This window comes from Petromyzon marinus, chromosome 8, assembly GCF_048934315.1.
Source record: "Petromyzon marinus isolate PM22_M1 ecotype Great Lakes invasive population chromosome 8, UKy_Petmar_22M1.pri1.0, whole genome shotgun sequence".
In the NCBI taxonomy this organism is placed as follows: domain Eukaryota; kingdom Metazoa; phylum Chordata; class Hyperoartia; order Petromyzontiformes; family Petromyzontidae; genus Petromyzon; species Petromyzon marinus.
Window position 1 is genome coordinate 16,842,631 of NC_133674.1, and position 12,999 is coordinate 16,855,629.

At 44.4% G+C, this 12,999-nt stretch overlaps 1 protein-coding gene across 4 annotated transcripts in view; it reads left to right on the plus strand.

The window, feature by feature from the left end:
- Positions 1 to 12,999, plus strand: part of LOC116940310 (rho GTPase-activating protein 24-like) — a 92,008-nt gene that overhangs the window by 3,979 nt on the left and 75,030 nt on the right. Inside the window, exon 1 of one of the 4 annotated variants that reach the window (XM_032949951.2) lies at positions 7,508 to 7,591. The exons of the other annotated variants lie outside the window; for them this stretch is intronic. Coding sequence (XP_032805842.2) covers positions 7,522 to 7,591 — 70 coding nt within the window. The 5' untranslated portion in view covers positions 7,508 to 7,521. Of the gene's footprint in view, positions 1 to 7,507; positions 7,592 to 12,999 lie in introns of those variants that run through there. 4 annotated transcript variants of the gene reach the window in all.

The window sequence follows — 12,999 nt, forward strand, 5'->3', positions numbered from 1 at the left end:
AAACAACTCCCATAACCAACATGGAGCACGGGGGATCACAATCCAGCCATGAACTGACCAAAGAAACTGTAAATAGGTTCGTAAAAATTTAAATAGTGTATTTGTATCAATTCCCTATTTTTGTATGTAAAATCGGGAGAGATGAACTCACACACTTGGCTGTAAACACAGAAATCACGTGACCAGATGCTTTAATTCCACACAGTGGGTCAAGCCAAGTACACAGCGTGCGATTTTTCGTCCAGTTTGTGGAGCCAACATAAGCTCTGCTCGAGTTTCCGAAGTATCCACCTCAGGTGGAGTCAATATGATTCACGTGCATACTCTGAAAAATGATTAATTGCTTTAATTAAGTAACTAAAATAATTCTGGAATGAACATCCTCATGGGTTATCAGGAAAAAACCTGGCACAATGTTTACTTTAAATGTGGACTACAAATGTGATGCGTGGACGTCTCATACACGTGTGGTGCGTTCAATTATTTTTTTCAATGCGGTATTTTATAGTACTGTACAGAGTGCATACAATCCTGCAGTGACATTGTAAGTTCTGTGCCAGCCTTTGTGGCCAAATTTGGAGCATTACCCGCTTGCACCGATTGCTTGAATTTGAGCTTTTCTGAACTTTTTGTCAACTAACATTGTTGACAAACAAGGGTCAAATCATTGCGAATGTGCTCAATTTCAACAGATCTCAGGAGCTAAGCAGAATTGAGCATGGACAGTGCCTGGATGGGCAATCACCATGAATGAAAGAAGAAATGAGCTGCTGCGAGGCTACGTTGTTGGCAGCAGAGGGCAGTGCGGAAAACTCCTTTGTTGTTCCCACATCTAGATTTGAATCTAGTTTGTTGCCACATCCAGGCTATCGCCTTCAACGACTCGCACTGACCAGTGGGGTGAAGTATGGTCAAATAGCCCACAGGGCCTGCGTGGCGTGGGGAGGCCCTCTCCCAATAGGAGATTGACAAAAGGGCTGCGGTTGTATTTGTACAATGAATGTGATGGTACAGCATTGTCAGACCTAACGCCATGGTCTGGGCAAATGGGTAGAGGAAAGGGAAGTCCCTCTCGCTATATGGGTGTTGCAGTGTCCATGCTTTAAACCAGCAAAACTTGGAGGTGGGGTTGGAGGATCATGCATAGATGGAGCCTGCATGCGACACTATCCCCCTGCTGGTCAGTGAGTCGGCGCTTGTAAGAAGTGATGTAGAGTGTACGTTTCAGACGTTCTGTCCGGAGTGTCGTTAATCGTTTTCTCCCAGCACGTGTGAATTATCTCCAGGCACTGGATTTCCCTTCAATGCAAATTCAAAAATATAATTGGCCAAAAACTCTAAAAAAAGACCCTTCTGAAAGTGAGTGTTGAAACGTATTAAACATATCAGGAGTTAATTAACAACTTTTCCTTTTAATATTACTCCCGTCGATCCATGAACGCCTTCAATATCTGATAAAACACAACTTTGAAAATGTTTATTCCTACTGGACACCTATGTACCACAGCTAGGATGCTTAGTACCACCATTGCTCTAAAGCCAAATTACAAGTTTATGAATGACGTAATCTTTGCGTTTAATACACATAATTCAATTGTGGATAAATAAATACGAATAATTGGATTTATGTACTGCTAATTTGTGCTAATAACTATCACAGTCATGGCATTCCTCCATTGTCTACCTTCTGCCAACTGCCCTCCACTAAATTCAATCTCCCAATGTTCACGTGCTACATCCTCCGACGACCAAGGATTTGTGTCGCATCCCTCCCTGATATAACCCCTCCCGAGTTCGCAATCGAACAATGATTTGTTTAATTGTAGGCTTTCGCGACAAATATTATAACAATGATTTGTCCGGCTTGTGAAACTCGCTTCCCGTCCCAAGTAGTTATTTATTTTTTATTATGATTTAGAATTAACTCGCTCCGTCTCTGCTGCTGCTGCCGCTGCTCTGTAGTTTGAAATGTATATCTCTGCTGGCGACATTCATCTCCTCTAGGTGCCGTACCTCCAATCAGCTGGAGATGATAAATTATTTTTTCTAATAAAAAATACTTTCCTATAAATTGTTTTGTTGTATTTTAAAAATATAATTTTTTTTCAAACGTGAATTGCCTAATGAAGAAAACATTTTAAGTTGCTCGTATTAGAAACCGCTGCAACACCACAGTCCGATGTGTGCCCTCGGGGAGGTCTCGGGGTGGCTGTGAAAGGCGTCCAAGTGAGAGAGATTTCCCCTTCGTTCATTGCGACGAGCTTCGCGTTGTAGCCACGCCGTATGAGACCCATTCAGGGCGGTGAAAAAGTCGCCCGTGGCTTTAATGAGACAATGTCCCAACGCTGGGTTGCACCGTGCAAACAGAGCAGCTCACGGTCTGCACGCTCGAGGCTCTTGGCAGTGTCGAAGGGGTTGTGTGGTGTGGACTTGAGGGTCATGGGGACAGCATTTTGGTGCTTTGTTGTTTGATTTCTTATTGTTTATAAATGCCTCACCGTTGGTAGACAAGACATTTGTATCACTTTCACGGGAAGGCCAATAACATGACGAGGTTTATCTTAACTAGAACACCATCTTCTTGGGACTTTCGGTAAAGTCATGTAGATAGGTTCAAAGAAAATAACCACAAAAACTACGACGTTTCGATCGCAACGCAAGCAATCGTCATCAGGAGAAAAACACATTTTTTGTAGTTTTTTTGTTATTTTCTTTCAATCTATCCACGTGACTTTACCGAGAGACCCAAAGAAGATTAATTCCTGCAGTCATGAAAGCTTTATGTCAAGATTTAGAAACACCATCATCTGAGAGGTCACTCACAACAGCCCCACGTGGTGGACATGTCTAGACCCCCTCTCCTCCGCCGAATCACTGCGTCTCACTGTGAAATGTCTTTATTACCATCCTGCCGGATTGCAAACTCCTTTTTCACCCTCTCTGCCCCGTATGACTCGACAGGTCAGTTTCTTCCCTTTAAAAAAAGAACACAACAGCAAAAACAAAATATCACAAGAAAATCCATGCTTTGAGTTGAGTCATCTCAATGTGCGCATCGTCTTTCCTGGCCAGCACCTTGAGATGTGGTCAGAACATGATGATACAAATCTTAATGAGATTGTAATTGTATTGTACCGGTCTAGCCTACTGTTACCACTACAAGTCCATTGCCATCCTAATACTGCATTCCTATAAAGAAAAAAATATACACACTTCCCATGACCAAATCACCTGGACTGTGCCTGGTATCGTCAGATCTTGGAAGTTAAACGTGATTTTGAGCCTGTGTTACGCTTGGATGGGTGACCACCAAGCACACATTTCTTGTCATAGGTGGCCCTGAGAGTACATGCTGGTCAGCAGAGAAAAGTGCAGCAAAATATATTGTTGTACTATGCTTCTCACACGTCTGTGCCAAATATTATGACATCATGTGATGTAGCAGCATTGTGGCATAGTGCAAAAGTAATGTAACTGGATATGTGAATAAAGTTGGAACCCCTGGCTGATTGTGGCAGTGCATTGCAAATTCCATTGTGAACATGCCATGGCTATGATAGATTGCTCTACATATGGGGAGCATGGAAGCCTATTATTGCTGAATTATCGATATTGTAATGTCAATCCGCTGCTGGATGAAGGCCTCCCCATGCCATATCGATCACGGGGGTTGTTTGACCGTACTTAGCCATGTTGGCGAACTGCAGGTTGCAGAAGTTACTCACCACTAGCCATCGAACAAAGATGGTCACTGCATCGCACGCTGCGGCCGTCTGGAATGCTCTGCCGTCCGATATTAGGAAGCCACTGGAGCTTTGCAATTTTTAATCTAGATTGAAAACTCATTTATTTATAACTGCTTTTTGATTAGCATGGTTGGCTACGGAAGGTTCGAAAGAAGTTCAAGATACTCATGTTCATCATGGAATTTATATTCGGCCACTGGGTTTAAAGTGCAGCACTCTAACCACTGTATTAACGCTCCACTACCCGAATTCTAAATATTGTTAGCTAATACTAGAACACCGCTAGCATGCCATTACTCATGTTACGTTTTTCACAACCGTGTGTGACAAAGCCAGTCCTTTGTTTATGAAACACCCCAGTGCTTTCAAAGAGGTGTTCAAAACTGGCTTGTGGGAAAGAGGGGGAAAGTGTACCGATGCTGGTCAATAATAATGTTATGATTTTTTTTAAAAGCCCGTGAATGTGACTTTACCGGCAGGAAAACTCAGGCGGGGGTTTTTTTTCCCCCTCTCCCCACCGATATGTTTTTTGTGGTTTTCCCCTGCGCTTTGTGCTTTCGCCTCGTCCGATTAGGGCACCTTCGAGAACCTTTTCATGCGTTTGTTTTTTTCACGACCCTGTAATCAAATTGCTTAGGTGGATTTAAAACAACAACAAAAGTCACCGACACATCAAAAATATTTAATTGGAAAGTCGCAAAGGAAACATCGCTCGCGACAGCGACCTTTTGTGCAGCCCGTTCGCTAACTCCCCCTGAAATTTGTTGAAACTTTGTTTTAGTCCACGAGGTCAGTGGTCACTCAGAAACACCTTTTAACCCTTGCAACGTGATGATATGAAATTGTCACCGACTATATTCCCAATGTAAGTGACGCGTTCGCTATTCAGTGGCCGCACTTTTCCCTGCTTTTTGGGAGATAGATCAAAATATCTTGGGCACAGACACGTGACGGCTTTATTTGATATTAAATTCTTCAATTGTGTGATTTACTGACCAACAACATCAGTTTCAATTTGTGCAAATGTCTGCAGTGCCCACCGGTATGGTACAAATCTAATTGAATCTCAAGAGTGTACGCTGTACAGAAGCAGCACGCTTATCTGATGAATAGAGAGAGGCAGTCAATCATAGGCAGAGGTTAAACAAATAATGGTCTTCAGCCTGATATTGAACAGGGGCAGCGGGAGTTGACAGCATATCCAAGTGGTCTATTTGGCACAGTTCGCAATGTCTTTGTGGACCAGTTAAAGGGGTCTTGTTGAGCGTGGAGAGAGATGGGGACTCAATCCAGGAGCTGCTGGGGTTGGGTGATGATGAGACACACTCATAGGGGTGGAAAATGACAGCCTTCACGCAGCCCACCTGCTAGGGCATTATCACAACTACTTTCATCAGCGGGCCACCGTTGATCAGCATAAACACACAGCTGTGATGGAACACGGGATGCGTTGTCAGGCTCAAGAGCACATGGGTACGAATTGAAGTCAGTTGAAGATTGCTGATTTTTTTACAATGTATTTTTCATTATGATTTTTTTACTTGAGAACCAAATATAGTAAGTACAAGGATATGCAATATGCCAAAAAAACCCAGCAAAAACAATTCCTCTTTCCAAACTTGCAGTTTGATATTTGAGAGGGCGTGGCCTGGTCTGGAGAGTGAACAAGACATTGTCATGGGTTCATCGGTTCTTCGCGATTACTCACGAGAAACTATTAATTATTTCTGTCTGAATCACAATATTTCTGAAATCGTAATAAAACGACGTTTATTATTAATGTATCGAAATATGTTTTCGTCATAATCATGATCGTACTACGATAGTAGAAAAATATATTGAAAAATGTCGGGTTGTTCATCATCCTGCTTTTAACCCGAACACCAACAGCAGAAACAAGAAGGAGCAATGTGGAAGAAAAGTCATCAGTCCAAACTGCAAGTTTTAATTTTGAGAGGGCATGGCCTGATCTGGAGAAAATTAAAAAAGTTTCGTGTGTTCGTTGCTTCGTTGCAAATGCTCATTCAAGATCCCTATTGGCGGCTGGCTGGATAACAGGATAGATAGTATTACTCAGAAGGGAAAAAAACCATCATCATCGGATTACTTTTGAGTAATTTAAGTGCTGTGTGTTTTCATCATTGTCACGATTTACATGACTACATCACGGATGCATTGAAACTATTTTGTTTGTCCGCCGGTCCGCTTTTAGCTCGCGGACCAAATTTAGTGCAAGGATGAGCTCCCGCGTGCGTGGTTACTATTACGACTATTTACTACCCATCCTCGTATTGCCTCGGCGTGCACGCAACGGCTGTGGCCGTGAAGCGGTGCCAAAGGGCCCACAGTAGCTCGTACAGTAGACGCGACAAACTACGACAGCTTTGTTTACTTGGGTAAGCTTCCCATTGGTTTCCACGTGTCGGCTTGCAGCAATGCCACATTTTTACATTACCTTTGTCCCAGGCTCGAGAAAAATGTTACTCTGCTCGTTCCTAGTTCAAACGTTAAAACCTTCTCTCCACATGTGTGACATATCTAACAGTAACGCCACTGGTAGGGAGTAATTTTGTCCAAGAGTAACACTATTGGCGGGAGTTATGTTTGGGAGTCTGATTTAGCCAGAATCGTGGCTATCGCCTGATGAAGCTGGTTATAATCACCAGTGGAACGCTGGACTCGAATTGTAAATGTTGTGGGTTTACTCTCCAACACGCCGTTGTGCTGAAGTAGTAACTCTTTGGCACGTTTTGTTTAAGTGACACATCTTACTAATTGGCTGTGTTGGGTGGCGGCGGGTTCAATGGCGCATTTATATTTTTGCGATCTAACCCAAAAAAACGTTATTATGAATAATATTTATTGCCAGCGAAAGCCGACGTGTTAAACAGTCTCTTTTTTACGTAAGCAGGAAATATTTGATGTTAACGATCTTTTTTATTTACAGCCCTTTGTCGATCTAGCCCGTATTGGTCGTGGGCATTGTTTGACCATACTTCACCGCACGGGGCAGTGGGGGGCTTGGTAAAGGCGCGGCGGGGGAGAGTGGGGAGGAGGGGGTGAAACAGCGGGGAACTCCAGCAACTTGAGTTTTGATTCTCAGCCACGGCTCACATCAGTGGCGAGTGATATTTGAAACTGACCCGGGCCCGTCCTTCCCACTCTGCTGCAAGGAGGTCAAACCCTCGCTAACCTCAGTCATGGGGGGGGGGGGGGGGTTGTTTGACCATACTTCACCATGCTGGTTACTGTGGGTTGGTAAAATCAAGGGTGGGGGGGGGGGACAGGTACAGAAGTGATTCAGATGTTAGCCATGGCTGGGAATCAAACTCAGTTCACGGAGTTCTAATCAACCACAATACCTAAAGTTCTTGCTCCATACGTAAGGTAGTGAGTGTGCGCACAAATACCACATCAATGGTGTGCAGGTAGCTGCCATAGAATGGCGTTACTGACTCGCTGCACGCAGCAGCCACGAGCTATTGTGCGCTCGAGTTGAGCGCCACGCTCCACTGTATCTCACTCACAAGTGGAAACGTTTTGCAAAGAGCAGGAAATTAGCAAGTGCAGCCGCAGCACTTCTCGCCAATCTCAAAAAGGAGGAATTACTGTGCCCTCGATACACGGCAGCGTTTATTAATATTTTCATCATCATCATCAGCGTTGTGTTTACACCAACTCCACCACGCGTAGGTGTATTGTTTGACGATGTAACTTTCCGTCTGTTTGGCGTATGGGGAGGGAGTGGTCAGGGAGGGAAAGAGGTCAGGGACGGATGTGCCGTGGCACGTCTCTTGGCCGTTCAGGTTTGGAGGCTGCCTGCATACGAATGTCCCAGGATCGACGTAAGTACGAAATCAACGGGCACACCGTGGTATACCCCCGTCTATAGTAACGGGTACGTCGCCGCAGTAGAGCATACGACAGTAATCTTGATTTTAAGCTCGTGGACTGCATTGCTACTATAGTAATGCAGTGAACGAGCCACAGTTTTGTATGCATGTGTTGAGTTCGATTCCCGCTCATGGCCAACGTCAGTGACGATTATCTGAACCGGTCATGGTCGACTCAGCCTCAAATGAGTACCCTGGTGCGGTGTGTAAAACATCGCCACTGGGGAGACAAAGGCGGTCGGGCGTGGTGCTGGCCACCCACCCCCCTCGTGTGCCGTGCCGGCCTTCATAGGTGCTCGCTAACAGCACTTGCCCCAACAGTCTGTTAAGGCTACACGGGTGACCCGTGTCTTTGTTGTGGTGTGGTAAGCAGACTTCGTGTACGTTATTAATTATGGTTGATTGTAATAGAATGCGATGCAACGACAAGTATAGTACATGGCGGTTAGTGTGGGTTGTTGGAAGTGTTGGTGTTGAGGGTTGGTGAGTGGCAGGACCGGTTCGGGTATCGCTCACCACTGGTGTGAGTCGTGGCTGGGAATCCAACTCGGTTGGCCGGCTTCATAGTGCAGGACGCGAACAACTGCACCCACCTCTCCACCGTCACCCATATCGCTCGTGCACAAATACTGGAATAGTGTTTTCGCTACGAACCCGTTGGCTCGAGTGACTAGCTATTATAACATTGAATGTTATTTAAGCTCTGTTGTCGAGTACGCGCATATTGTGTTCCCCGTAAACGCGTTATTAATGCGTGGGCAAATGCCTGAAATTCAGGCGCACATGACACACACAGTGGGAGTCAGTGTTTGGAAGGGCTATTTTTAAAAACAATCTCGTAGTACACATTCTGGAAAAAACACACGATCGCTAAAACGTGCGACTGAAACAGTAACGCTGTCGCCAAACTGAACGGAATGTTTGCGGGTTTCTTCTGCGCCGGTCTCTTGGATGCAGCGCTGTCGGAGTGACGTTGTTAACAGGGTGGAGGCGGGAGCGGGAAACACGACACGGTCAATTCTTAAACACATTTTTTTTTAAACACGCGTTAAGCGCTGAACAGAAAGAGTAACCGATAGTATCTGCTTTTGTCGAACTCTCGCCTCCCGTCTGCGTGAAGAAAGTCTGTGGCGCGGCCCCCATCGCTAACGCGTCTCTGTTTCTGTTGAGAAACGCGCGTTGGCTGCTATGAATGTCCCACGCGATAAGCCATTGCGTCGAACTATCATTTGTGGTCAGGTCGCTTCTGATAAAAAAAAGCTATATAGCTCAGTGGGCCTTACCTGGTCTAATGAAATCGTTTATATTCTTTGGGTCTTTCCGTAAAGTCACGTAGATAGGCTCAAATTAAAAATAAAATAAAAACTACGTTTCGATCACAACACAAGCGATCGTCCTCCTGATGACGATCGCTTGTGTTGTGATCGAAACGTGGTAGTTTTTTGTTTATTTTATTATTAATTTCAACCTATCTATGTGACTTTTCCGAAAGACCCAAAGAATATGAATCCCTGCAGTCACGAACATAGATGGACTCGACCATCTGAATAACTGCCAAATCGCTCTCCGTGGTGCTAACGTTAAAAAACCCGCCACTTTTTTTTCAAATTTTCTTGCTGTGGTTTTCACACCTGATTATGATTGCTTGTGTTTCAGTCGAAACGTCGTGAGAATTTTATTGTTTTATATTTGTATTATTTGATTGTTTCCCTTCTACGTGACTTTACCGAAAGAACCAATAATATTAGTAGTTTTTATTTATTTATTTTTAACCTACGTGACTTTACCGAAAAAAACAAAGAGTATGAATCCTTGCAGTCATGAAAGCTTCAAATCTAGAATTAATACGATTTTTGTTGCGAAGAAAAAAGCCAAGTAGCGCTTGGCTTACACGAGCATCCTGTGTTGGACGTATCTCTTCAGTTGGAACAATGACAATGAGATGCTTATTGTCTCTTGCTCACATGTTGGCGTTGAGTCCAACTTATGCGCGAATGGTTCTTCCCAGTGGGATGGTTCCTGTATTGGCCGGGCAATTGTTCCACCGATGCAAGGTTTTTATTTTATTTCCAGTGCCGATTGTAACTTTTACCATTTTAAAATAGGCATTTGCCAGTTTATTGTTTCCTAACTAGGGCCTTCTCATGAGTGACTCGGTCACATTCATTTACCCATCGCTGTGGTGATGTCCTTCAGGTCATAAAAAATGGCACCAGCGCAAAGGCATTATCCTCCAGAAATGGACTAAATCACAAAAGCAAATGCTCACCAGCAGCACTCGAATCTGCCCTCCAGTATGGATCAGGGGATGCTTGTTAAATGCTTTCATGGAAGTGTGAAGGAGGCAGTATTAGCCGCTATACTTTGGGCTGTACGCAGCACGTGCGAAATTGGAAATGTTTGCAATTGTTCATATTGCTTGTGACATTTAAAGTTGGGGGATGAGAGGTCTAAATTTAAAATAGTTTTAAGCTTAAACTCTATATTTTGTAAGCTATTTTTATATCTTATTTTTTTCAGTAATTAAAAATATAATTAATGAGCACAGTTATTGACGGCACAGGGACTACGACTTTATTGCGAAAACAGGTGACTTGATTTTGATTTCCGGCCAAGGTTAACATCGGCTCCTGAAGAAGCTCCCAGCGAGTAGAGATAATCGTCGGACATAAGTGGTGAGTGATATCTGAACCGGTCCTTGGCATCCCCTTCACCAACCTGCATTGACCAGTGTGGTGAAGTATTGGTAGAGCTACTTGTCGGGACATCAGCGGTGAGTGATATCTGAACCGGTTCTTGGCACCTCCTTCACCAACTTGCATTGACCAGTGTGGTGAAGTATGGGTAAACAGCCCCCCATAACCGATGGACAAGGCCTTCGTCCAGCAGTGGATTGACATGGAGCTGTACATTTTCAGGAAATTAATTATAACAGGGATAGAAAGGTGGCACCCTGTTTCACTTGGCCACATTCTGCATGGGTCACTGTCCTGTGGTAAAAAAAAAACACCAAACTTAACTACATGGCTGACGCGTCACGGTAGAGTAGCCAGACTGAAATAATATCTAAATACAGACCGAACATTAACTCAGCCTTAAATTACATTTCGCCTGAATAACCTTTTGTGAACACCTCCCGATCAACGGCACTGTATCTGTGCGGAATTGCACAGTCGAGTAACATTTGTCGTTTTGGGTGCAACTTTTTTGACGCGAAAAAAGGTTCCTCAAATCTTTGTGGCTTTCATTTATAATTTAAAATGTGTTTCCCAAATTATGTGAGTGGCATTACACAATTTAGAAATGATGTGAAACTTTTTTCTCACTGTACTTTGTCTTGTTTTTCAGTTTCTACGTTTGAGGAAAGGTGGACAATTAGCGCCGATGCCATCGCGATTTATTTCGCTGAACCCTTGACCTCCGCAATTCGCAAGAGACTCTGTCGGAAATAACAGCTGTTGCGAGTTCGGCATAGACTCCCCGAGAGTAGAATTCGGTGAAATCGCGGCAATGACTTCCGCTCTTGTCTGATCCCACGCCCAGATGCGGCTCACGTTCGGCACCCGCGTCTGACTTCTAATCCCTGAGCTGGGTCTAGCGGTGGGCGGGCGGGAGTGCGGGTGGGCGCACAATGGGCACGTCTCCACTGCACATCCAGGCAAAACTGTTTAAAAAAAATAAAATAACTGAAAGGCCATTGAATTATGGAGGACATTACTTTTCTTGCCTCACCGAGGGATGTCTTTAATTCGTGTAATCCGGTGAAGAATGAAAGACCATTTAACGAAATACCTGCTGCTTTTTTTTTAAGGAATCAGAGTGATCACCCAGTGTGCGCTAATGTCCTGTGAACTTTCAGAACCACGGTGACTACAATGGCCATTAATGTCAATGTATTTTTAATGGATACAGTCTTGGTGAGCCCTAAATTGCTGTCCCGAGCGAATCAGTTCCCAGGTGACCTCCACACATACTGTACAGTTGAACGTGGCTTTTTAATTTCCATTAGTTTCTACAGGATATGTTTGGAAACTTCGAGTGCGCATCTATTTCGCATAACCGCCGATGTCTTAGTTTCTGTTACTTTATTTTTTGCTGACGAGGTCATCATCGTTACAGAAATTGTCTTCGTATTTTCTGCCTGTAAGCACTTCACTTCAGCACTGAATATGAGGTGCCAGTAGGAGCCAATAAAAGAGGAGCTTTATACCGACGATCAGCGGGTAGTATTCACGTTCTTCCATTGCACGTGTGGGTTTACTCCGGGCACTCTAACTTCCTCCAAAATGCAAACAAATACTTTCAAATTTTGACCAAAGTAGGCCCCTCCATTGGAACAAGCTCTGGGAAATTTCGCAAAGCTTTCCAAGGTAAATAAAAAAATAGTTTCGGCAATAGTGCATACAAAGCCCCCTGTGATGGTTATCACTGGTGTATCTTGATCTTTGCCATTGGTGTAATGTAGAGAGACCTGTTTGAGTAACAGGGTAGCACATGGGGGGGGGGGGGGCGTAACACGTTGGGGTGATGGACACAGGACGGATGACGAGCACGATGTAACTGCGTTGTGCTTTCAGCCTTCCATCTTGGCACTTCAGTGGCCTGTCCTTGCATCGAATGTAATCGTGCGCCACCTTTTGGAGAAATATTTGCACGCACTTTCTGGTACAGTGTTGCATCAAGGTTCCTGAAATACAGTTTTTCCCTCCTCCCGCCTTGTAATGTGGGCACTGTGAGTTGTGGGTGATAAAAAAAACAAGCCACGTGGTTAAGTATGTATGTATTTTGAACTTATTTCGCACCGTACGTAGCCAACCGTGCTAATCAGAGGTGTGGAGAAAGGACAACAAATTAAACGCAAAAAGCAGTTCTAAAATAAAAAAAATTCAATCTGGATGATTTAAAAGTGCACAGCTCTGGTGGCTTCCTAATATCGGAAGGAAGAGCGTTCCAGACGGCCGCAGAAGCGCATCTGAAAGCGTGCGATGCCGGTGACCGTCTTTGTTCGATGGCTTTGCCAAAAGCCACCGCTGCGAGGATGACCGGAGTTCACGTGACGATGGTTCATGCTTGTTACGGTTACAAAGAGGAAACAACGGGCTATGGAGATGTCATTGCAGGGTAAGAGTTAGAGGGTGACCGAGGGCCAGACCGATGTTGGTGGAGCGAGATATGGGGATAGTGAGTGATTACGGCACAGAATAGCAGTATGTGTGAAAATTCATTAATTTGGCGGTTGACCCCCCCCCCCCCCCAAACTGCAATGACCCGCAGAGGTTTGTTGTTCTATAATCCACACATTTTTTTTGCATCGATACGGTGTCACGTGGATTATAGCTCGATTCCACCCATCTGCAAAA